This window comes from Empidonax traillii, unplaced genomic scaffold (assembly GCF_003031625.1).
Source record: "Empidonax traillii isolate 1590-97213 ecotype Southwest subspecies unplaced genomic scaffold, ASM303162v1 scaffold457:size789790, whole genome shotgun sequence".
NCBI lineage: Eukaryota > Metazoa > Chordata > Aves > Passeriformes > Tyrannidae > Empidonax > Empidonax traillii.
Genome location: NW_020955650.1, coordinates 265,272 through 291,350, shown reverse-complemented (window position 1 = coordinate 291,350; position 26,079 = coordinate 265,272). Strand labels below are relative to the sequence as shown.

At 40.4% G+C, this 26,079-nt stretch overlaps 1 protein-coding gene across 4 annotated transcripts in view; it reads left to right on the top strand.

The window, feature by feature from the left end:
- The first annotated feature begins 1,834 nt into the window (after nucleotides 1–1,834).
- Nucleotides 1,835–26,079, top strand: part of ESR2 (estrogen receptor 2) — a 41,807-nt gene continuing 17,562 nt past the window's right edge. Inside the window, exons 1-6 of one of the 4 annotated variants that reach the window (XM_027895338.1) lie at nucleotides 1,835–2,049; nucleotides 7,007–7,099; nucleotides 8,005–8,095; nucleotides 11,390–11,862; nucleotides 16,177–16,352; nucleotides 19,072–19,188. In XM_027895338.1, the coding sequence (XP_027751139.1) occupies nucleotides 8,093–8,095; nucleotides 11,390–11,862; nucleotides 16,177–16,352; nucleotides 19,072–19,188 (769 nt within the window). In that variant the 5' untranslated portion in view covers nucleotides 1,835–2,049; nucleotides 7,007–7,099; nucleotides 8,005–8,092. Of the gene's footprint in view, nucleotides 2,050–7,006; nucleotides 7,100–7,954; nucleotides 8,096–9,934; nucleotides 10,157–11,387; nucleotides 11,863–16,176; nucleotides 16,353–19,071; nucleotides 19,189–26,079 lie in introns of those variants that run through there. The other 3 variants (XM_027895341.1, XM_027895340.1, XM_027895342.1) reach the window with 3 other exon arrangements.

The following is a 26,079-nucleotide window of genomic DNA, read 5'->3' as shown; positions in this document are numbered from 1 at the left end:
TTTTGCTGTGCTGCCTGGGAACATCTTGGGAATGGCCATGGCAGTGCATTGGACTGACAGGAGCAACACTATTGATCCTGTGCTGCACCAGACAGGCTGGAATTCCAGGGTGAATTCAAGTCAAAGGGATGGTGACCTCTGGATGAATCCACACGGGAGCAGGACACCCCAAAATGTTTGTGGCTGTGGAGGAGCCCTTGGCAGAGCAGGTACATCTCAAAGAACATGTGGCCATTGTTATGTCTGGAGTGCAGCAGCTGAGCCTGTGAAGGGACTGTGGCCCAAGGATGCATCCCCACAGTGGAGAAGGTACACCTGGAGGCATCAGTGGCTGTGCATGAGGCCGTGCTGGAGCACCTCAAAACTTGTGTCCGTGGATAAACCCAAGACAGAGGAGGTAGATCCCTGGAGGGACTGCAGGCAGGGCCAGGCCATAGTGGAGCAGGTTCAGTTCTGAAGGGACTGTGGCTGTGGCTAAGGCCACGCTGGAGCAGGTGCTGCTCAAAGTGACTGTGGCTCATGGAGAAGGCTCCACTTGGAGCAGGTACAACCCTGTGGATAAATCCAAGTTGAATCAGGAACAAATGGAGGAGTTCATTACAATGTTAAACCATATAAACTGTCTCAAATGGACCAGGGGTGGAGATTGTAATGGAAATATCTTTAAATTGTTTAACCTGGGACTTGAGTTGTGTGTTCTGGAATTAGGATAGCAGGAGCTACCAGAAGCAGTGGAGGACAGGCTTTACAAGTGCAGCAGTGACCTGACCTGAGCTGGCTTTGGTCCCCAGTAATTCCACACAACACGGTACCTCTCCTGCCCTGAGTGGCCACGGTGACAGATGGAGCCCATTTTCTTCACAGTAGCTGGTATGGGGCTGTGTTTTGGATTTGTGCTGTAAACAGTGTTGATAACTAAGGGATGTTCTTATTATTGTTGAAGAACCCTTACACAGAGTCCAAGCTTCTCAACACCCCACCAGCAAGGAGACTGGGGGTGCCCAATAAACTGAGAGGGGACACAGCCAGGAAAGCGAAGCCCAGCTCACCCATGGGTTATCCCATATCATGTGGCATCATGCTTAGCATATAAAGCTGAGGGAAGAAAAAGGGGGGACATTCAGAGTGATGGTGTTTGTCTTTGCCAGTCACTATTCTAGATGATGTATCCCTCCCTTCCTGCCTGCCTGTGGGAAGCAGTGAATGAATTCCTTGTTTTGATTTGTTTGTGTGGGTGACTTTTGCTTTACCTATTAAACTGTCTTTATCTCAGCTCACGAGTTTTCTCACTTCTACTCCTCTAATTCTCCCCCCTATCTCACCAATGGGAAGTGTGTGTGTGACTGTGTGGTGCTTAATTGACAGCTGGGGTTAAACCATGACACTCAGTAAAACAAAGATATCACCCTAAATGGCTTCTAATTAATTTGCTTTTTTGGAAAATGAATGTAGTTACATTATCTGTGTTTATACATCTGGTGTTTAAAAACAATGCCAAAGGAGTTTATTCATTTTGCTGCCCAGAATGTCCAAGATGAGAACATTTTTGCTTCAGAGCAAATGTTAATTATGTTTCAGGTTTTCCTGTGACAAAGATATAAAAAGTTTGATTTAGCTTTTTAAAATCTCAGTATTTGCTGCCAGAATTGCTGGTTAGTTAATCTTCAGATTTCTGTGCTACACTTGAGAATGCTTGGCTTGTGAAACGATTCCATCATGTAAGAGCTTTAACTGCAGTGAACGACAAATTCAGAAGCTTGTTATGTCAGAAAGGAGGAGGAGGAACTTCTGTTTAGGTCTTGCCTTCCCAGGGAAAGGATACACTGATAGTATCCGTGTAACCTTGCACTGAGGAGCAGGCATCACATTGCTTTGGAAAGATTCGTATTTGAGATCTGATGACTAAGTGATGGTGGGCACAGCTGCTTTAGAATCACAGATAAAGGAAAGAAGGAAAACAAATCCAGAATTGCTATGTGAAAATCTTGCTGACATGTGATGCTGTCACAGCACTTATAAAGAGCAGAAATCCTATTCAGTGTCAATCAGGTACGTGCTATATTGAATGAAATATTTATTATTGTAAATGTTGCCAAAGATCTGCAATTGATAGTCTCTGGATTTTTATACAATAGCCTCTGTAAGTTAAATGAGAGAGTTAAATTATCAGAGTTTTTGTTTTGGTTCCAGTGTAAATTTGTTCTTAAAGTCTAACAGTTTATGCAGATTAAATGGTCTTTCAATAGTTTTTTTTTTTTTTTAATATTTGTGGATACAGAGAAAATTATGGAAGTTTGTTGTATTTCAGGACTTTGACTTAAGAATCCAATTAGAATAGGATTGCTGCACTGAGAGCAGGAGTATTTTGGAACATACATTAGAGGATTGGTTTTTTAAGGCTTTTGGAAAACTCCACAGATGAATATGCTAGCAAGGGATAAATGCCTTTTTCTTAACATCACAGTATTAGGCAGGACCTGATTCAAAGCAAATTGGAGTTACTGGAAGTCTCCTCACTGACTTGACTTGACTTTTCAATTTCCAGGTTTCAGACTGATAAATATCTTAGGTTTTGTTCTTACTGTGTAGCTTTCCCATTGAAGTTGATGACACAGATTTACAGTCTTTTAATAAGATCTTGAGTTTTTGAGAAGGATCTTCCTAATTAGGCAACGTTTCTTAAGCCTGTTTCTTAACTTTGTTTTTGGCACTGCTAAAAGGTTTATTTAACACTAACTAAAGATTGTACAGCACGTGTGTAAATCTTCATCAAACCTATCAGAACCTCTGCCTGAATGCTCGTAAAGACTTTTGGCTAGCAACGGCAAGAATGATCTGGTCTCTAATCTTGGATGTTTTATAACCAAGGTTTTATTAGGGAAAATAAAATTCAGTCTGGAGAGAGAATGGGATAAAAAGAAAATTGTGCAGTTTAGACCTTGAAATGGCTGATGAATGTGCTATTTGTGAAAGGGTGCAGACTTGTCATAGGGAGAGTGATGCACAATTACCATTTATGTGCAGAGGAAGTTTTGATATGGTTATGGGATGCATGAGAAACCACTTTTGAACATAAAGTCATTTACTATTTGATGTACTCAATGTTACCAGCAATCTGTTTCCTCATCTATATCCTTGAAATTCCTTTTTCATCTTTTGTCCCCTTAAGAGAGGGAGAATTTTAAGACCAGTGCTTTTACTGAAGCAACAAGTACATTTTGTATTTCTAATTAAAAGCTTTAGAACTTTTATTTGGCATTGAGAAGTCTATCGAGATTCTTCTTTTTGTTTGTGAACAAAGTTCAAGCACAGTACAACCCCTCTGTGTAAAACCCTCATTTTTACTTTCCTTTCTCAACTTACCTATAGCTTTTTAAATAAGATGTAACTTCAATTTTGCAGACACAGAGACTGTAACACAGTGTTAGAAGGAGATGGCTGTAGTGTCTTCATTCTCAGGCTGGTCACTCTGTGTGTAAGTGAACAGCTCAGCTTCCTCAGGCTTTCAAAGGAGAAATAACAATAAATATCTGAGACCTGAAGGGATGGAATAAATCTGATGTTTCTTTGCAGTTGATCTCTTTAGTGCTACAAATGAGAATCAGTGAACGGAGCATGAAGTATTGCTGGAGAAAGTGGAAACACAAAAACTATTTCATATCCTGGTGAATTTGTTTGTTGATAACCTGGAAAACTTAAAATATCACAGGAAGAAAATACCCATAGTTTTAGAGGTGTTCTTAAAATGTTACAGTTGCAGAATTGTCTTCAATAAGTCAGGCAGTGTGATGTTCTGATAAAGAATGGATTAAAATATGTTAATTAAAACCACTATAAATCCATGTTAGTATATGAGCTCTTTAAATACTCATAGTTTTAGTTCAGGTTCTTGAATATAGACTTTAAGGTACAAGTAGCAAAGAGCTTACAGTGAGAAGGGGTGGTGATCCAGGGGGCTGAACAGATTTTACACTCCTTACTTTGCTGTGCCCTTCTTCAGTTACCTGCAACCTGCTTTTGCCAGCAGCAAGAAATAAGCACACAGAAGAGTTTGCTGAACCATTCCTTGAGAGACAGAACATAAGAAGCTCAGAAAACAGAAATGCCAGAATAATTTCTCAGTTTTCATTTAATAAGACTAGGAGGAGACATTACAGTTTTGTCTTAATTAATATGTCTTAATTAATAAGTTAGACAACTTATTGGTGGGAATATCAACAAAATTCTGACTGACTCAGTTGAGACAGGGTTTAATTCACAGTAAAAGGCAGGGTTTTGTCTCTAGATGAGACAAATCTAGAACAACCTTTTTTTTGTTTAAAGGACATATAAACAAACTTTTGTTACTTGTGGATGCTGTCAAGCACATCTGACCTGGGATTTCATATTTTATAACTGTGTTTCATAGTTTGAAAGACAAGAATAAGCAATGCCTTGGTTTCTGTGTTATTTCAGTGAATTAGTGATGATGGGGGAAAAGTTACAGTGTGATTACTACTTTGTTAGGTGCTTTTAAGTCTTTAAAGTCATCAAAAATCAGGTATCAAAAAACTGTTGAAAAATACTCCTTTTTTTTTTTTTTTTAAAGAAGTTAGAATAAAATTTCAGGGGAAAATATTTAGTCTTGAATTTGCTGTAAATGTGAAGATGCACGACAAAATGAATAAAATTGGCATAGTATTTTACAGAAATTCCAATAAGAAAACTAATTTACTGTACCTAAAACCAGAAAAGCAGCTAAAGTTGTTCTGCATTTCATACATATATTTCATTTCTAGACCATTATAGAAAATACTGTTTATTCACATTTCATGACTAAAAGGACAAAAGTTTTATGCTTTTACTGTGTAAAGGTAAGGCAACCACATATTATGTAAGGCAGCCATGGATTTCCAAAGCATCTTGTCTGGAGCAAAGCAAGTTGTAAACCCCACCCCTGGAAGTGTTCACGGCCAGGCTGGATGGGGCTTTGAGCAACATGGTCTAGTGGAAGTGACTCTGCCTATGGCAGAGGGGATGGAACTGGATGATGGAGGTCCCTTCCAACACCTGCCATTCCACGATTCTATGATTAAACAGGACTCTCTTTGCTGTCAGAGTCCCACAGTGGCACATGCACGTGGCATGTTTTTCTTCTGTTACAGCTGACTGTCTTGAAATCAATGCTGTCCAGTGCTGTAGCTGAAAAGGCTTTGGGGTCATTGCTTAATAAGACCACTAGTGAAACAGACTGTTTGACTACCTAAATTAATCCTATAGCAGAAATCCTTTGCATAGTAAAGGGGCCATCTGGAAAAAAACCATAGTAAATAATATCATTTTATTTGGGGTAGGAGAAGGTGGAATAAGGGATATTGCACATTGATCTGGCAGGAAAAAAAAAAAACCCACTTCTTTTTCTTCAGGTCATCTAGGTCAGAAAAAAAAAAAAAAAAAAGATTCCCTGAGAGCATTTCTGCAAGGAAGGTTTTCTTTTGCCAAAGACAGCCATGGTTATGCCCATTGCTTCTCAGCCTCATAAAGCAAGAGGTCGTTTGAGAAGCCTGAGGAATGGCACGGTACAGGGAACAGCCAGTGCATCGTGTCTGCTTGGCCAGGAGAAATTAAATCCTACATTTGCTGACACACATGCCAAACAGAAACTCCCATTCTGTCTTTTATAGCTATGGCGAGCCAGATCTGCCAGGGTGGTATAGCCTGAGCTGCAGAAATAAATTAGTTCACATAATTTGGGGATACGTTCCACTTATCTATCCATCTCTCTAATGTTGTTGCCAATAGATTGCCAGGGGGTCAGGTTTTAGGGGCAATTATGACTTTACTCTTTTGTCCATTGGCCAGGGGACTCTTAATCATATCACAGGTCTTTATGCCTAGTGATGGGCAGTTGCTGCCAGGGAAGATCTCTCACCTTTGCTTTCATCAGAAGGCAAGATGGATAGTATCTCCCCAGAGAAAGCAGGAAGTTTCAATTCCTACTCTATCCCTATTACCTCATTTACTTGTTTTTCTTCACATATTGACTTTTTTAGACACCCTCCCTTTCCTCTCAAATTTCTGGCTGGCATGAGTGCATTGCTGCCGGCTCTGCTCACTGTGCTGCTGTACATCCTCACAGACCTGTGTGTGGGAACTGCTGTGGGAAAAGGGAATAAATGCAGGAGAATTTTCAGCCCCCAATTTATTTATAATACAAGAGATCTTGAATTGCTGAAAGAGTAAACAGAAAGAACTTGAGTCAAAGACTCTCAGCCCCTGTGCCAGCTCATGTCTCCATCGTGCCAATAACTTAGAGACAGTTATCCAGTAATCCCCCAATCTGTGTAAAAGTCCTACTGGGAAAAATGAGGCATTTTGTCCACATGCTTTTGCCCTTTTTGATGGCAGATGCGCCTCAGCAGACTCATACAAATTAAAGATTTCCCAGCAACAAGTGGGGTCCCTCAAGAGTCCATATTAGGACCAGTATTATTTAACACCTTTGGGGTTTTCAGCGTGGTAAAAAGGGTAGACCTTACAGCACCTTCTGGTATCTGAAGGGGCTACAAGATAGAGATTTCACAGCTTTTCTGGAGATCCCATTCCTGTGTTTAACTTTCACCGTGGAGAATTTTTCATATGTGCTACTGAGATTTCCCTTGCACTGCCTTGTCACTCTGATCTCTTGTTCTGACTTGTGCATTTCTTCTGAAAAGAGTCTGGATTCCTTGTCTTTGTAACTCCAGGGGAGAGAAGACTGCAGTCTTGTATTCCCCTAGAGGGACAAACCCAGTTCCTTTGTTGCCTCCATGTCATATGTACTGAGCCCTGAAATCCATTTATAAATATTTATAATAATCTAGAAGTTGTCAGTGTCCTCAGTAACTCAAGGGCTAACGCAGGCCAAAGGGTGCTCATTTTGCTAAAGTGTTTCGAAGTATTCTTTCCTGTCTGCTTTTGATTTGCAGTATTTTCTTAAGAGAAGGTCTTGAGGTCACTGAGAACAGGTGATTTATTAATTTTGCAGGCATGAGCACAACATCTGAGGTCTGGACAGATAGCTGTGTTTTCATTTTGCTTCCCTCTCTGTCTCCTACTTGTTGCATCTAGTCCTTCTCAGGTAATAATAAACTTTTTTCCTTGCCTGCCTTCTGTTGGCAATGTCTGGCACTGCTGTGTTTAATGAGTAATAAGTTTTTCACAAAACCTGAAGCACAAGTGTCATTTTGTGGAACGACTTTCCTGTAATGATCACTTTTTCAGAAAATGATTCAGTTTATTGTTGCAGCGAATTGTGTAAAATGTAACGTAACAGAATATTAATAGAATGCTCCACGAGATGACTGAGGGGCTTTGACTGTGGGGTAGTGGAACAGACACTTGCTGAATCACCTCTATTAAAGAGAATGATTGCACTTTAATTTAAACCCAGCAGAGGAAAAAGGTCATCTTGATTCCCTATTGCAAGAAGTCTTTACAATATATATAAAATTCTAAGCGTGTTGTAACGTATGTTGATGGAAGGGTGCCTGAGAACATCCATCACTCTCTTGCTTTTTGCAGTGTTGCATTTTTCTAGGAAAAGCTATTGTATTATGTACCCAAGCAGGCTCTAAAACATGGCACCCTGCCCTCTCTACTTATTTTTCCCCTTTCAAAAACTAAAAAAAACCCCAACCAACCAAACAAAAAAAACCCACTGAAAACCAACCAACCAAAAAAATGACATAAATTTTTTCACACAAGGCTTTTAAAGGGATACTTGGTATAGGTAATGTGCAATAAGTGGCTTTTGAGTTTGTTCAAGTAGGTCAGATGGCTTAATTATTTACCCATGTGTCTGTTTGACTATGACATCTAAACCAGTTCGTATCCCTCATCTGGTGTGTCTTGCACGGTGACTCTCAAGATACATTCCATTGTTGCAGAGTTGTTTAAAAACAAGAAACCTTTTTTTTTTTTTTTTTTTTTGTTGGAGAACATGGATAACAACATCCCTTTTTTTCCCTACATCCTCCCAGATAGCGGTATCGTCCTCTGAGTGCTGGAGACGATGGAGTTGTTTCCTCTCATGTCAGATGTGAATGCTGCCCGTAGTGTCTTAGCTCTGTGAATGGTAAGTGTTACTCAAGGGACTGGCCAGAGCGGCTCTTTACTTAATAGTGGCATTTCTCTTGTTGAACATCTTGCTAAGCTAAACTGACTTAGGTGGGTTGAAACATTCTCAGACTCCCAGAAGACTGGAGTATAAAAATAATGGACATCTGGTTTTTTTTTCTGTGTTTGGTACAGATCTAGTGCAGTGCTGATAGACTGGGTCTAAATAACATGCTTTATAGTTGAATCTTGCTTTTCCTTCTTCAGAGTAAGGGGGAGTGTTGGGACAGGACTTCACTTTAAGAAACAGGTAATTTCTGTTTAATGAATAGTACCTAAGGAATGAGGACATTATAACAGGATGGAACAAATTTATTTGCCTGTTGCACTATTTATTGTAGTCCTTGTCTTAAATGGGGTTCTGCTTCCTTCTGAGTTACTGGTATTAGTGGAGTTTGTTTTGTCTGGCCTCAGATCTTGAGATCTGGCTCCTCAGTCTTCAATCCTTCTTTAGGACACATAACTTCACAGTCCAGCAGTAAATTTTTAAGACCTTCTGAGCAATAATGGACAACTTTATCAGTTTCATTTTCTTTGTGAGTCTCTGGGCTTCCCATTTTAAACCTCTGGGTGTAAGGAAGCGTGAACTACGTGATCTCATGTAGATCCATAGTCTACTGTGGCTAAACTATTTCTGCCACCCAAGTTAATTATCTCAGGCCAATGCTGTTATTTTTTCACCATATTACAGCCTGCTGAAGAACATGAGTACAGTTTTCTTTAACCTCCTGGACCCTGGAGTCCCTTCTCTTGTAAATAAGTCATAAGCAGGGTGTTTTTCAGGATGGCTGCACTGCCATCACACGCTTGTGTGAACTCCCACCCCTGAAATAAACCTCACTCTTGCTTCTGGTAACTTTTCTGTGTGTTTCTAAATACTGTGTGTTGCCCTTTGGAAACAATGTGTCCTTCTGCTAAGCAGGCAGTTGCTCTACATTCGCACGCAGTGGATTCCCTCTGCAGAAAACCACGACTTAAATCTCAGCTGATTTCAGTTCATAAAATTGTGTAGTAGCAACTCTGTGTTCTCTCTGCTTCTACAGCATGTATATTCCCAAATGCTGAGGAAAACTATACAAACAGTTGCCTGCTGCAAAATCTATTGGAATGTCACAGCAGAATGTCTCTAGCTGACCCCTCAAAGAGATGTTGCTGTAAATGCTCCTCGGGTCCTTCTCTGCAAAGGGTTTGCGGTTCCCCTGCACTCTGTGCCCTTCCAAAGGGGGCAGAGGGACCCAGTTAGCACAGACAGCTTTTGCTGGACATTCTGGGTGTTCTGGCAGAGTTTCCATGCACACATGCAGCTTTGCCTACACAGAAGTTTCAAATGCATGTCGAATCCAGTGTGCTCACTGGGCCCGCTTGTAGTAATCACTGCAAATACTCTTTAGATAATTTCTTGGTTCCATCACTTGCTGCTAAAAAATTATCCTGGTTTACCCACCCTATAATCTGGGAGTGAAAGCACCTTTGGGATTGTCAGTGCTTTTTGCAGTGAAATTTGCAGGATGCTTGGTTTCTCTTGGAGGAGGCTGTGAAGCATCTGGTGGGGGCAGATGAAGCCCGTAGGTTGTGTGAGGAGTGAGGTCAGATTCTCCTCCTTTGACTGCACTGGAGTTCCAGTCCAAGAACTGCTAGACACAAACAGCTGCTGAAATATCTCATTTTCCTGTTTCCCACAAAGGAAAAAAACAGCAGCTGGATCTGAAGTGCCTGAGCTGATTTAAATGAGTTCCTGGATATTTCTACATATATCTTCGGTTTCATCGACAGTGCAAAGTGAGAGAGGAGGATGAACTCTCAACTATCCATTTTAGTCTAAAGACTATTTCTTACATTTTTTGTTAATGCTTCTACTCTCAGTTCTTGCCTTAGAGGAGAAAAATGTGTCAACTGCCCAAGATGGCATACTAGAAATATCGTCTGGCTGAGAATTTTGGGGACAGGGAGGTTATTGTACTTCAGCAAACTTGTGTTTGAATCTTCATCATCTTGCTTTTTGGTGATGTGAGGTGAAAAAGGTAAGACCGTTTAGCATCTCTACCTTGGCCACCTGTGAAATAGCAAAGCCGTGGGTGACTGTTTAATTATCCTGTGATTTTTTTTGTGTTAAGGTCTTATTACCATCTGTAAAAGTATACTGCAATATTGGTTCAGGGGGCTGGAACTTGTTATTTTGGATACAAAATTGTTTTGGATTGCAAACTATGTCTTTAGAGCTGGAATGAATTGCAGATGAAACTTTCAGTGAAGAATAAAGAAAAAAATATTTTTAAATGCTGTTGTGAAGTAATGCTTCCAGGACAGGAGTTATGCCTTTGGAGGATGCTATTGGTGTGTTGTGTTTTTTTTTTTTTTCTTCTTAAAATGTTTTTCTCTCTTAAATAAATTGGATACACCTAAATCTGGGAAATTGTATTTACTGTAGAAATTTTAAGGTCTCTGTTTCAATAGCTGAGCCAGATGAGAGGAAGGATGGGGAGTACTTAGGGATGGAGAGTGGCAGGGAATTAAAAAACTTTCTGTTGTGTTGGAAATATCTGCATTGTGTGTCCTCTGCTTTCCTAATGGCTCTGTTCAGAGGTGCTGCAAAGAGGGACCTCTCAGTGATGAAGTTGTGTTGCTTGCTGACATCCATTGCGTGTCTCCCTCTGTGGAGAGGGATGTGCGGTGGAGTTCTGGGTTTGGAAAGTACAGGGGATATAAGTGTGGGTGCTTGTTTTCAAAATATCTGCTGTTACATGTTTGTGATGGGAAAAGGGAAGTACCCTGTAGTACAAGGCTGAAGACTGTGGTACAGTTACAGCAGGAGATGGTGAGTTGCTGTAAACAGAATTCATTTCTCCTTCATAACTGTGGACCACGGGGTAATTTTGTCTGATGCAGAGTAGTTTTATCCTGGTTGTAACAAGTTACTCCTGCTAAGATTGGAGTTGTCACCTTCATCTTTGTTTCGGGCTTAAATAATTTCCTTTTTTGAAGTATTGTTATTATTTTTTTTTAAGGGAGTCTGAACTCAACATGTGTCTAAGCCTTTATTTCCTAAGGATCTTCTAGAAAGCTTTCTTTTTCTTAAAGTTAGTAAATTTGTACGTTGATTGTTTAAGTGCAGTTTAATCTGTTTTAACAAGACATTTTTATATTTTCTGGTTTAGTAGTTCCTTTTTTTCTTTTATATAAAATACTTAATACAGAGATTTCTTACTTTTTAAATTCTTTTTTGTTGTTGTTTTTCCATACCTTATTTTCTTAGGATGAATATTTAAACAGCATCCTTCAACCTTGCTTCAAAATGTCCCTGTGTGCATCTTCCCACAAGGACTTTTCTCAGTTGCTGCCTCTTCAGGATATTGGATGCAATAAAACAGAAATTAAGAACTCACCTGCCGGTGTCATCTCTCCAGTCCCCTACAGCTGCAATCAGTCCACGCTGACAGCAGAGCATAGTCCAGTCTATATTCCCTCATCCTACATGGAAAACCGACACGAGTATTCCGCCATGGCATTCTGCAACCCTGCAATGATGAATTACAACATTGCCAGCAACTTTGGGGATTCAGAGAGTGTGTCTGCGAGGCAAACCTCGAGCCCCAGTGCGCTGTGGTCTCCTCCCGGCCACCTCTCCCCTCTGACACTGCACTGTCAGTCGTCACTGCTCTATGCAGAGCAGCCCAAAAGCCTGTGGTGCGAAGCAAGACCGATGGAGCCAGTGCTGCCTGTGAGCAGGTCAGTGCTATCTGCTGCTTTAAAACTTTGCTGGAAGTTATTTATAGCTTCTTTAGCTCAAGTCTTTTACGTTTAACTTCTCTCTTGGTCCCTCTGAGAAACAAAACAAAGCCGAAAAACCTCCACCGGACACCAAATCAGCCCTGAGTTTTGTGGGGTTTCTTTTATGTAACCTCTGAAATGAGATTTTTTTCCAATTTCTCCATGGAGAACTACACACCAACACAAAGCAGTACAAACACCTTCAGTGTGGAAACAGTTTACTCTGTGTAAACACAAGTTCAAGACTGCTAGGTACTACTTTGTGTAAAAAAAATTAATTTTGCTCTGGCAAATCAAGTCCTTTGAGTGAAAGAAGTAAAAGTTCATTCTTTTTTTCCTTTTCATACAGTGTTGTTTGAATTCCTTTTTATCCAGTTTGTGGTGGGGTTTTTTTTGTGGGTTTTTTGTTTGTTTGTTTTGGTTGGTTGGTTTTGGGTTTTTGTTTGGTTTTGTTTTGGTGTTGGGTTTTTTTTGGTTTTTTTTTTTTACTGCATGTAATAGCTGTGAAGGCTTTTCAATAACTTGAAATTCAAGGGAAATGTTTTCTTTGCTCTTTGGTTTTAGTATGAACAGTCACATGGCAGCATGCATCATGTTAAAACAGGGCTGCTACCAAAAAACTCTTTGTTTCTTGTTGTTGTTCTCAACAGACTTCGTAAAGATGTTGGGAACAGCAGAGTCATGGGCTAAATTTTCAGCTGACAAGAAACTCTGTTTGCAAAAATATGTTCTCTTTCCACACATTTACTCATATTGCAAACCCTAAGCAGTGCGTAAATCATCAGCTGATGAAATTACTCCATTCATGGGCACATTTGTTGGATGGATAAAAGCTCAGGCTGTTGCAGGTGCTGTGCCTGCTTTAGCAGCTGTATTTTTATTTTTATTCATAGGGTTCCTTATTTAACTTCAGCAGTCATCTTGAGTCTGAAAAACAGCGTGTCCTGGCAACAGTGTTAACTCAATTGTTAATAAAGCATTTGTGCTATTTGGAGATCACCCACATTCCTTCTGCAGTGGGTGAGCTTGAAGCTGTCTGCACAGGACTAAGGCACGGGATCCACATCTGCTTCTGACTTGCAGGCTGCACAGACCTTCATCCCAGACACCTGGCTAGTCACTACTTGGAGTTGGCAGCTCTGGAGTGCTCATCTGCTCTCGGTGTAGGTGTGTGGATTGGGAGAGGCTGTTTGGGTAGCACTTACGTACAGAAGAATTCCCTGAGCAGCCTTGATGTGAAAAGGGCTAACATCCAAACTCTTCCCACTTTGGTTAGGGTTCCAGAACTCTGACAGCCCTGGGAAGGCTGCTGTAGATTAGTGTTTGAAGCTGTCCAGATGATAGGACAGCAGTCAGAATAATCCAAGAGCTCCTGTCTGATGCTCTTCAGTGGCCTCTCTACATTGACAGAAGGGAAGCCAAACCTGCCACCTGGAGTTTAAATAAATAATTCTTCTGCTATTTGTATAGATTTATAAGGACTATTACTCATATAGCTCATGACCTAACTTAAAGAGAAATCAAGAAAACTTGGAGTATAATTTTTTTTTTTTTTCACAGAATGCTTTGAATTGAAAGGAACCTTAAAGACCATCTAGTTCCAACCCCCCTGCCATGGGCAGAGACACCTTTCACTAAACCAGATTGCTCATAGTAGTAGGATGACTAGTAGAAAATCAGTTATTAGTTAATTTTTTAAAAATCTTAATTCTTTTTATGAAAAACTTAATATCTCTGTATAGGAACCATGGAAAGGAATACAAGCAGGCATAAAGAGAGAAATCCTTTTTCCACGTGGTTCCTCGGTAGCAGCCAGCGTAAATCCCCCATTTTCCTGCATCCTTTGGTGCAGGAGCATTGTGGGCATCCAGCCAGCTCCTGCCAGCTCATCTGGGGGACCTGGCAGCTCGTTTATCTGCTGAGAATTCCAGGGTGCTCCAGTCCCAAGGGTGCTGGGAGGTGGTCTCTCCCCCATGCATGGGGATTGCTGTTGGTGTGGACACCCTGCCTGAGCCTGAGTGTCTCAGTGTAAGGAGACTCAACTGTTTGCTGGTTCTGTTGCCTTTAAAGACATTGGTAGCAAACTGATAGGGTTTGAGCCTCCTGCTGTGCCGCTGCAGCTGTCACAGACGGGTGGCTCTGATGCCTGTTTGGCCCACAGGAGGAATTTGTTCCAGATGGTTCCTCTGTGTGCAAGCTGTTTGCCACAGCCCGTGGAAGCCTTCCAACCTGCATGTGTGCAGGGTGGCTATCACTGCACTTTTAAATAGGGAAAGAAAAAGTGGTTTTGAAGAAACACTTGTCATAACTGGAAGGTAAAAAAACAATGCTCCTCACCGAGATGTTACAGTCTGTGCTTTTTCTTTATTTTCATCCATAACATCTCGGTGCCTTAACGAGGGCAATAAACACCGCTCTCCACGGCGTATCAATCAGTCACAGAGATGCTCTCCGGCTGATTTGGAGTCTCTTCTGACCCTCGCAATTGGATCACGATTCCCAAGTAAAGCTTAAAAATATACCTCTTTTACTAATGTGAAATGAAAAATTACTTTTGCTTCCAGATGGAGGGAAACGGGAAGGAATAGCAATGCTTTTCCCTCCTCGCATTAGCAGAATATTAGGCACGTGTACAGTCCCTTTACTCTCAAGGAGAGTTCCCCCTCTGTCTTCCCAGCATGGCAGAACGGGGGAAAAACTCAGTGATTCACCAATCCATTAACAGGGGAGTGTGTGTCATTGGAGACTAAGCTTGTTAAACATCTAAACACCCTTCTGCCCTGCAATATCTGAATGAATTAACGTGTTTAAAAAGTCAGTAACTTAATTGTACAAAAAATACCTTAATTTTTCCGTTCTGAAATTTTTCCAAGAAACACCTTTTTTTCTTTCCTTTTCAAATTTTCTACTAGGAAATTGGAGCATGTTCTCCTCAAATACTTATGAACTTGATAGTTGTTATGTGGGTGTGTTTGTCCTTACCTCCTGTCATGAAACCAGCACAAAGTCTACCTTTAATGTATTAGTTAAAGCCTCTGACAGCACTTGCAGCATGTTTCCAATGTTCTGTTTAAACTTGCCCTTGTTCTGTAGAAGTCATAAACTGCGCTAACTGCTGTCTTATCCCAACTGATTTTATTTCTCCTCCCTAATCCTGCTGGAAGATGGGCTGATGAAAATTCTAGAGTTTCTAAATTCTGTCTCTGTGATTAAGTTTACACCTATAAATTGACAATACACCTTTCCTTGTCTCAAACTGCTGCTGAGAGTTTGTCTATGACAGTATTTGAAGGCACAACATGCTAAAACCACCAAGAAAATGACATCCAGATAAAAAGGATACAATGGATGTACTTCCTATGCCTAAACCCCACATTACTGATAATCTAAGTTCCTTTCCTCTTGCTTTTTGTTTACAGGACTCTGGTGACAGGAATTGGCTGTTATTTCATGTTTTTATCCTGTTTTCATTTTAATTCTGTCACTAAGAATAGTTACTGTATGTTGGAATCATTTGCAACACTTCAGGAATGTGTATATCTTACTAATCTATAGAGAGCAATTTTTTTTTTTTATGAATTAAAGTAGTTTATTAATTGTCTTTCTCCATTATTCTTGTATTCAGACTTCCTTTTGTTTAGCATTTGGGTGACCAGTGTGGTTCATCCCCTTGAACAGAAAATTTTGACTAACATCATGAGTCAGTCTTGTGGGCTGAGATTCACATCTCAAGTTATTTGTCTCCAGAATGTCACTGAATGAATAAAACCTCACGTAAAGGATGAAATGCTTGAGAACAGATGTGCAATGTAATTTTGCCATTCTAACAGTACAAACTGCAGCTCTGTTCATTGTAGCATTTATCATGTCAGTCTGAGTTCTCATTTTCCCTGTGAAGCTTCCGAAAGGCAAAGTCCCCTTGGTTCACAAATTCATGGACTTGTACATTTTCAAGAATTCTTCAAGATCCATCAGCATTCCATATGATTTTCCCAGGGTTCATGTGATTGACACATGAATCAGCAGTCCAGTTTTATGCCTTTGAGTATTTTAGAACTTTATAGTCGGTCATCACTGGAAGTTTGGGGATCAGACTACACGCTTTAAATTCCCATGTCAGAAAAGACTTAACAGTGGTTTACACCCTTCCGTGTTCAGAAAATAAGAAGACTCTATAGAGAGAAGATAGAAGACAATGGAAAACTATGAAACTCTTTGCAGTGCAGATTTAATTTCTCCTGTTTTCTAACAGTTGTTTCTCTTTTCTATCAGGGAAACATTAAAAAGAAAAACTAATGGCAATGACTGTACCAGCCCAATTGCAAACAATCCTGGCTCAAAGAAGGATGCCCATTTCTGTGCAGTCTGCAGTGACTACGCTTCAGGGTACCACTATGGGGTCTGGTCCTGCGAAGGCTGCAAAGCATTCTTTAAAAGAAGCATTCAAGGTAGGACAATCAGCTTTTGACAATTTTGCTCAAACAGGTTGTTTCATACGACCAGGGGCTGCAGCAGAGGATCGAGTAGCAATGAACTGATCTGAAATCCTGGTGCATGACGCTGCACTCTGAAAATAGAGCAACATGTGAACTGGCTGCTCTGTCTTTTGGCTCTGATGTTATCAAGATCTGGAAACATTACAGAGGGAGCAATTGATTTCTTTAGAGAGGAGGTGGAATACACAGCACAGAAAGGCCCCACAGCAAAGTCCTGGGTGGGTGGCACAACAGACCTGTGAGTCTGATGGCAGTCTGTGTGCCAATACAGAAGTAGTAATTGTGAATTTGTTGTCAGACCCAAAGTAGACAACTATACTCTTGACAAGAGATATTGCCCAGAGCATATAATATCTATACACTACGTAGGATATAAAAATACATGTAGCACATATTAGGCACAAACCTAATTATTGTTAATACTCAGACCTCCATCCCCTAGAGCCTAGGCTGCAATATGTCTTATTCTGCCAGATCTCTCTATCTACGACTTCCACTTCCCTGTTTAAGTTCTTAAATATGTAGTATTTAGTTCAATTTTGCTGAGTGGCTGCAGTGTGAATGCAGGGCTCCATGTTTGCTATCACAGCCAGTGGAAGTCACTCAGGCATTGTATTGCAGCTTTGGAGCACTGTGTTTCCCTAATCTTGGTCTATTTATCATGTTCTTTGGCCTCATCTGGGGCCTCTGGGTGGAAAATTAATTTTACTGACGTTGGACACTGCATGTGGATACAAACACAGAGAATCCTACCATTTTTTGGTCTCCAATGTTGCCCTTCTTCTTCTGCCTGCAAAGCCTTCAGCAATGTTCAGATATTTTCTTTTGGCTCAATAAGGCAGAATTGGCGTCACCATGAGAATCAAATTTAATTCAAAACTTGTTTTGCCTTTTCAATTTATTGTGCAAGTTCTGTAAGCTGGTGCAAGTGCTTTAGACTTCTAAAATAATTGAAGAGAACTTTGTCTCCAGTTTGTCACAAACGGAGACTGAATTTGATCTCTAAGTATTTTCTGTCAAGTAAATGATTTGCCTGCTCTGTGTTGCTCACATGTGCTTGGGCCATCAACAAGTTACCCACTGTGGTCCTTTGTACACCTCAGTGTACCCTGTCAGGAAATGGTGTTTGTAATTCAAATAAGAGAAAGTCAGTTCTTGGCATAATACACTACCAAGCACTCAGCTAAAACTGTTGTTAGGCAGAATATTCCATATTAAAATAAAGAACTTCTGGGCCTACCATAGACCAAAATGTTGGGCTAATGTCTAACTAAAATTAGATGGGATGGCTGAGCAATTGTGTGTGGTCTCCTCCTCTTGTCCAGGTTTGTAGTATATGTAGTCTGTTTGTCCCCCATTGCTGAACATCTGCCTGCAAGCTAAATTATCCCAAGGCCATGAGACTTTTAAATCACTTTATATTCCTCTGTGCTTGGGTTACAGTGCAACAGAGAGCTTCCTCCTCCTTTCCCCCCATGTTGTGTGAAGAGAGATAAACAGTAATTTGTTTTTCAGTCATATCTGCCAGTAGGAAATGGGACAAACTGTAACCTGATCGCTCCTTTCTAAAATTGTCAGTTCAAAAATTCAAGGTTAAAATAATTTTAATTTTGCAAGGAAATAGTCACAATGGTTCAGTTAAATAATTACTCTTGGGGACCTGAACTCCTGGACTCACATCAAATGAAAAAAACCCCACTGTAGTAGTTGTATTTTTACCTGATCTATTCTTACAGTTTGGAAAAAAAAAATAACTTAGAAAACAACCTGGGAGAGAAGACATTAAGATACGTAAATGACTGAATAATTTTTGAATCCTTTGGTAATTGCTGCAAGAGGCAGTTCCGATATTTGATAGTGAATGATTCGACTGTATTTACAGCAGGAGCGTACCCAAGTCAAGTTCACAGTAATAAACTTTGGACCAGATTATTGATTAATGAAATACAACAACGTAAAGGGGTTCGGGTAGGAATGAGGTGAGATGGGAGAGAAGAAGAGAATAAAATAAGAGAAACACTTTTCCAGAATATCTAAAAGTTATGCCTTCTACTTGTGCTTTTCTTTGTGCTTACAGTATACATTATTTCATACCAGTCTTTCTATCTTGGGTTTTTTTTCTTTCTTTTGCCTTTTTTTTTTTTTTTTTTTTTTTCAATTAACTTTGGTCCAGGGTCAATCCTTCAAAGGCTTCTTCATTCCTGGAACTCACCACTTCAGAGTTCAGTAAATAGAGCTGTAGTTTACTTAAATCTCTTCAAGACTGAAGCTGTCTGCACTGCTCTTTTCAACTCTGCTGAGGAAAAAAACCTAAAATCTAGTATCTGCCATCTGTAGAGTCCCAATATACAGTAAGAAATTGCAGGTTGGGAGCAAATTTCCACAAGAGTGTATGTTCCATTTTCAAAAATGAGTTAGTTTTAGAAGGTGCTTGATTATCTATAAGTCATCACTATAAAGCTGGGCTATGTTGTCTGGTTAATCTTGAGGCCACAAATTGATGTTTTTAATACAGCATAATATGCATTTTTTCATCAGTTAAATCAATGGAGCTTAGGTATATGCATATAAAAAAAGTTGAGATGCTTAAAATCAGGAACGTTCCTGATTCGGGAAATGAGGAAGAGAGATGGTTGGAAATGCTGAACTTTCTCTTCTTGTTCTGCTGCAGGACACAACGATTACATCTGCCCAGCCACCAATCAATGCACAATAGATAAAAACAGGCGCAAAAGCTGCCAGGCATGCCGGCTACGGAAATGCTACGAAGTGGGGATGATGAAATGTGGTGAGTTTTGCGTGTCTCTGCTATTTCCTTGGGGTTTGCTGGCTCTTTTTTTCCCCCTTCCCTTCAGCCAATATGCTTTTTTCCCCCGCTTTGTTTTCTTGATATACTGAAAAAGCACAACAGGGAATTAAGGCAAGGCTTAGGCTGGTTTTATAGGAGGGAATGCACTGATTTTAAAGCAGGAGAAGACTTTCAGAAGAAAACCCAGGGGAAAGGGCAAGGTACAGGTTAAGCATGTGAAAACCATATAACCTCTGCAGAGCTCAGGAAGGCAGGCTGCTTTCCTGCTGTGTTCTGCAGGATGGGAACCCAAGACCTGCTGCTCCCTGAGCCTCAAGCCAAACTGAAATCCCTGCTAATACGAGATAAAACAGCCTGTGCTGTGCTCTGCTGTTGAAGGTACTGCAGGAACAGCAGTGTCACATCAAAGCAGTAGTTAATTAACTCAGTTTTCTGCCTCCTGCAGTGGCAAGAGTGGGTGCCTTGCGAGGAGTGTAAGAATGAGAGCACACCTATGTGAAAGCACTGCTGACAGCTCTCACTTGGGGACATGGTAACTTTTCCACTGTCCCTCTATTTAATCCCATGAATTCTTAGCATCTACAACATCCCTCAGCAGCTTGACCACCCATCATGTGAAGAACCAGCTCTCTGGTTGCCAGGCTTTTTGCTGGGGCAGAAATAGTCAACAACCAATTTTTATCACTGCACCACTCACAATTATCCAGCCTTTTCTGTTATTCTTTTCTTGTATTTAGAGTGATGTGACCTCAATGTAGTTGTACATTTATGGATGATATTTTAAAGGTTATTTTTAAGAAGAAAATAATTGGAAAGATGTTTCAATATCTAGTGTATGTTCACGGTGAAGGTTTGCTGTTTCTTACAGGTTCCCCAATATACATGATAGAAACAGGCTGGGAAAACATCACGAAGGAACAATGGAGTGGAAAGGAGAAGGTCACTGTGCTTGGCCCTTCATGAATGCATCTCATTTAATCCCATTTAATGTAAATACACCTACTTCTATTTCAAGGCTAGGCACTGTTTTCATCCTTCCACTGCTTTGATCTGAAGGCTGCTCGAAGAATATAATTCCTTTCATTAGGAGCATTCTTCAGAATTCCAGCCTGCATTTACTGCTGGACAATGATTGCCCTTTTGTTCTTGTGGCAATATTGTCTTTTAACTTCGAGGCTCCTCTTCTTTTTATTGCCAATGACCTGATTGTATTTAGGGACTACATCATATTCCCACACAACCTTCTTGCAAAATAGGGAAGTAGACAGAATCTGGAAGTCTTCAGAGTAGCTTGTCCCTCAGTCTGCTCCAGGTGGAGATAACCCAATTTGCACTTGGATGACCAGAATCATGGACAGTGTTCCTGTGAACTCTCCTCCCTGCAGTTGCATTAAAACATTTCTGTTTCTGTAGGAACTTTTCTCTGTGCACAGCCCAGGATCCTCTTTGCCTTTTTCACAGTGACACCATGCTGGCAGTTCTTAATCACACCATGGGCTGTTAAGATTGCAGCCTCCCTGTTCATTTCTTGCTGATAACTCCCAGCGTCGAACTGCATTTTCACTTGCTCCTTGTATTCTTTTTGTACTCCTGAAGTACATTTAGTTTCTCTTGCTCAAGTCAGACGGTTCTTTCTGTGTGAAGCTCCTGTCTTCTCCTGCAGTGATGATGCATCTCAACTTCACTGGTGTTTTTCATTAAAATGGTCTTACCTCCAGAAAGGAAAGCTTGCAAATAAGACTGCCCTCAAAACCTTACTTTCTGAATGGTGCCACTGTCTTTTGTTCGTCTTCATGACTGGGAATTTTACTCAGAGTTTTCCAATGGAGGTTTTGTAAAGATTGATCCGAGAATGATGTCATAAGGTGGACCTCCACAATGCTTGCCTTAAATTAATTCTTTTATTCTAGTTGTCCAGAAAGTCCTGTTTGTGATTAGACCTCACAGGCACTATGGTATTACAAGTAATCAGTTATAGATTGCACTCATGTTGCCTGCGTTCCTTTTAATCTTGCCACATATTCACAAACGTGTTTTCCTACAATAATGAATATTTAAAGGACATTAATGAGTGTGCCAGATAAAGAATGGCAGATTGAAACTATAACAGGAAAATAACAGGAATTATATTTAAAAAAAAAAAAAAATTTTAAATAGTGGCACTGAAATTTGAGACTCTTAAGAATTTCCTTTGAGAGTCTGAACAATTTAATTTCAGAAAAAAACCCATAGAAATTACTCAGAATTGTCTGGGTTGCCTGATGAGTTAAGGGGCACCTGTGAGTATTGCTGATGTATGGACACATAGTGACAGACATTTAAACCAGAGAGATTTTAAGATTGGCTGGATTGTAAATGCCATTTCCTGCAGACCAGAGCGATTATCTTTCAAAGGTTTTCTTGTTAGAGCCATGCTTTAATACCACTCTTTAACCATAGACAACCACAAAAGAGTACGCTTTCTTTTCTTTAATGAACGCTTTTCCCCATCTCTGCTCCTTCCCCAGATCACTTAGTGAATGCCTCGGTTCACATCTGCTAAAACCCTGGATAGGATAGAATGGTCTGTAAGTGCATTTTTGCTCGGTGGAGACTTGTTGTCCAGCAGAAGTGATAAAAGGATCTCAATTACCACTTTACAGTTTATGAAAGCTCTTCATAAAAACTCCTCGCCGTTTATATCAAATCTTTAAATCCTCATTTTGCATATTATTGAGACACTTTGAGGAAAAAATACACACTTAGGTATGTGTGTGTACATAACATAACTTTCTGTGTCTAAATGTGATTAGGCAGTACATGCCATCTTTAATACAGCAGGAGGCAGCAGAAAAGTTTGGAGTTTTTCGAGTTTCCAGGTCTGAAATTCTCTTGAATGTTGTCACCTTCATAAATGTTGAGAAGTGAACCCAACAAGCTGCAGGTATTTCGGCAGAGGCCAGCTTGGGAGGGCCTTGCACTGAGGTGATAATGGATTTTCTTACAAAATACACCATCATTGCCAAAAGCACAATGAGGGCCTTAGACGCTGCACCTGCAAATCTCTCTGCAGGAAGTCCATGTTCCCTGCTGTTCCAAACAAGAAAGCTACTGCTAAATTTTGGCACTGGGACTGCTAACAATGGTAGGAAAAAATAATTATGAAAAATTGCACCGTCACCAAGAACAACGAGAACAGAAATACTGCAGTAAACTCTGCCCAGCAAACTTGAATAAAACAGATCAGGATAAAACTGATCTTCTCCTGGAACTTCCTGGTCTTCACTTGGGGAGCTGAAATGCACAAAGTGCAGTGAAGGAGAGGGGATTTGCTTCATCATTTTGCTGTGGCCACTCTTAGAGAGCTCTGCTCTCCTCTGCTTTTTTGCTTCCTGAGTCTCAAATAGACCTTCTTCCATACGGAGTTTTCAGTTCCCCTGTTGACCTAAACTTACCTTTCATTTCCCTCCTCTCCCCTACTCCTGTATCTTTTTTTCCCCATGTGTCTGCTCTCACGTGTTGAAAATGTTCCCAAGATAAGGCTCCTCTCAGACCCCACCCCGCCCCAAGCGGGGATGCGGAGGGGCCACACTCAGGAGTGCTGGAAAGATGCTGCCCTTGAATACCGGCATCATTTGACAAGTCTGCAGAAAGAAAAACAGATTTCCCCGGGGGCTGGTGCAGTTCAGGATTCGGCTCTTTCTGCCGCGGGTGGCTGCTGTGTGCAGTTGAAATTCTGTAAGGTACTTTCCACACAGAAAATAAGTGGGGGAAAAAATGTTTCACGGCGTTGTCCGGACATCAGGTGTATTAATTGCGTTTTAGCTATTATAGAAATTACTGTAATTTCAGCTCATGTTCTCATGTGCACACGGCAGCCAGCAGCTTCTTTGTCAGCAGCTCTGCTCTGGCACAGGCATTCACCAGAACATTTGCATTTGCTTTCAAAGGTGACTGGAGAGATAATGATTTACTAATGTGCACTGGAGCCAGTTTTGAGCTCAAACACTTCCAAAAACTGATTATAACATATTCAGTGGTAGGATCTGCAGTTGCTGCTGAACTGGTTAGTTACATAAGCAACTGCCAGGGACCAAAATCAGAATGAAGAGCAACATGCCACGTGGTTGCCCACCATATCAGACAGCTTTTATGATTTTCAGAGAATTTGTAAAGCAGAAGTTGCTTGAAAAATAGTGTGTTTGATTGCCAGTAATACATGTTGGAGCTTGTTCATGGGTAAGTGAACAACAGTCTCATTTTAATGATTTTTTTTTTTTCAATGTGCCTTATTTCTTAGATTCTTTTGATCATTTATTAGTGTGGTCTGTGGTGCTGTAGCTCAAGGTCTTGCCCTTGGTCCAGCATTCTCAGCTGAATACAGCTATTTTCTTGCACAAAATAGCTCTAAATAAGGAGAGTGCTGTAGGAAGAATGAGGGATTTGATCATTCTGCACTTCTGCAATTGCCTGAATTACCTTGGTTGGAATGAATATCAGCTATTAAGTACTGCTAGGGAGTTGGTGGTGAAGTCAGAGATAGTCCCTGGTATGGGAAGCTGAATTTTATTGCTTTGCCTTTACACACATTGATCCCCATCTCTAGTTAAGCCAAACACTAACCTGGTTGATAAGTAGTTATAATATATAGTTTTCTAATCACTTATGTCTATTGGACACTAGTAGATGTACAGGTAAAATTTCTCAATCTTGCCTAAACTTTGAATTTGAATAGAAATCAAGGAAGTTCCTTTATATTGTTGAAATGCACTGTATTAATTGGAAGGACTGCTGTTCTCTGCTGTGTAGGTTGACTAGCAAGCTTGAATGTTGTTTTCTTTTCCTTTAAATGCAAGCAGAAAAAAAAATTAAAGTGGAAATAAGTGAGCTGTGTTTTATGCACACTGTTCAATGTAGCAGCCTCCATCTGCTTTGGAAATATATGTTGATTAAAAAATACAAACAATAAATCAGAATCTGCTTTGGTTGGGTTCCCCTCCCCCCCCCTTTTTTTTATCAGTGACTATATTTTCTTTAGTACCAAGTTTTTTATGCAGATATGTCATAACACCCCTAGTTTGGCTTTCTGCACTGATAATGTGTGCGATAACAGAAGATGGGTTTATGTTTTACATGGAGCACTATTTTTATAATAAGTACTGGTAGTGTACGAAACTTGATTTAGTTGGATTACTTGAAGAGGATTGCTAGTTCCCACTAAGAACCCCTCCACAAGTACTGAGACCTTTAAATGTCTCAATATCATAAACTGACTGAATTGTCTTCATATGGAGCATGGAGTGCAGCTGTGCAGATGGAAATTGTACAATACTGTCAATTAGAACAGGATACTGGACTACTTTTTAATTTCTTTTTTTTTTTTTTTCAAATTTAATTGTTTTCTTTAATCTTCATAAAGCACCTGCGTGCTTACATTTTAGATAGGCTACAAAATGTTATTTAAAGATCTTCACAACACTGAATTGGAAAGGGTAACTGAAATTATGGCACCAAAGGCCTGATATTCACACAGAGGAGTGTGGGTGACAGCATAGCAGAGCTGATCAGAGGTTGTGGAATCCCAGAAGAGCCCACTTGGTTCACTTCAGAGCCAGGAACTCATCTAGGGTCAGTAAGCTGGTTGGAAGTGCTTTCTTGACCTCTTGTTTCTTCGGGTGGGTCTGTCCAAACTGCTGGAACTTCTTCCTGACTGTGTCATCAGGCATCTGCTCCTCTCTCCAGTTCCCTCTTCAACCAGTTATCACTTTAGTTACAGTCCCAAACTGAACAAATTTCCATGTGTTTAATCAATAGACTGATATTCTTGCATCTTCTTTTGGGGGGTTTCACAGCTCCACCAGGTACTGGAGAACAAAAACTATACATGTCACACAGCACTTTGTATTTTTTCATAGCCCAAAGAAATTTCTTCTCTGCTCTGTCGATGGCTTTTAGTCCCTCTGTTGTTTTTCTTGTTCTATCCTTCAAGATGCCCATGTTCAATGTGTTTCAGATTTCTAAACAGTGCAAACAATGTGCCATATTTCCTCTTGGTTGCAGCCTCTCCCATGCAGATTACTATGGAAATCAGAGCCATGGGTCTCCCTAGGCAGAGCAGCCTGATATCTGGGCATTTCCTCATCTGTCTCCACCTGTTCTTTCATTCCAGTTGCTTAGCTCACTCTTGACCTTTCCTCTTTGTCTTCCCTGATGGAAAATACATAATTTCTGTGCATTACATTACTTCAGAACAGTCTGCAGCCCCCTGTGCCATTCTAATGTTTTTTGGAAGCTGACAAATCACTTCAAGATTTTCCTCTTGACCTTGGTGCATTAGTCCAAAAATGAGGCTTAGCACAGAGTTCACTACATCATCCAGGTGTCTTTGTAGAAATTAGTCTATGCCTCACTGGCCTGTGACTCTTTCAGGAAGAAAAAGATTTGCACAGACAGGTGGTTGAAGAAATTGCTCTGTGACTTCTGTAGTTCTGCAGATAACCTCTTTTTGGGTATCATCATCAAGTGTCATTTCATGAATCTACCATAAGATAATGTCTCAAGCTCCAATTGTCTCTGCTGGTATATTATCTTTCCTTAACTGCTATTCAGCTCCTCTGGCAACTTCTAGGTAGTTGTTATTAGGGTAAGCACTTTGTTCTACCATTATTTGTTCAAATATCCTGTCTGCATTCACCCCATTTCAGTGGACCCATGTACCTCTCAAGGATGCAAAATCATTCATGCTCCCAATGGGACAGGCTTTAAGCTGGACTTCCAGCTGAAAAATACTTCCAGTTCCAAATGTCCTGTTCCACTTGCATACCTCTATACCTGAGGGTCTGCTCCTTGAACCAACTTTTCCTATTTGTCTTATCCAGTCTCTTGGATTCC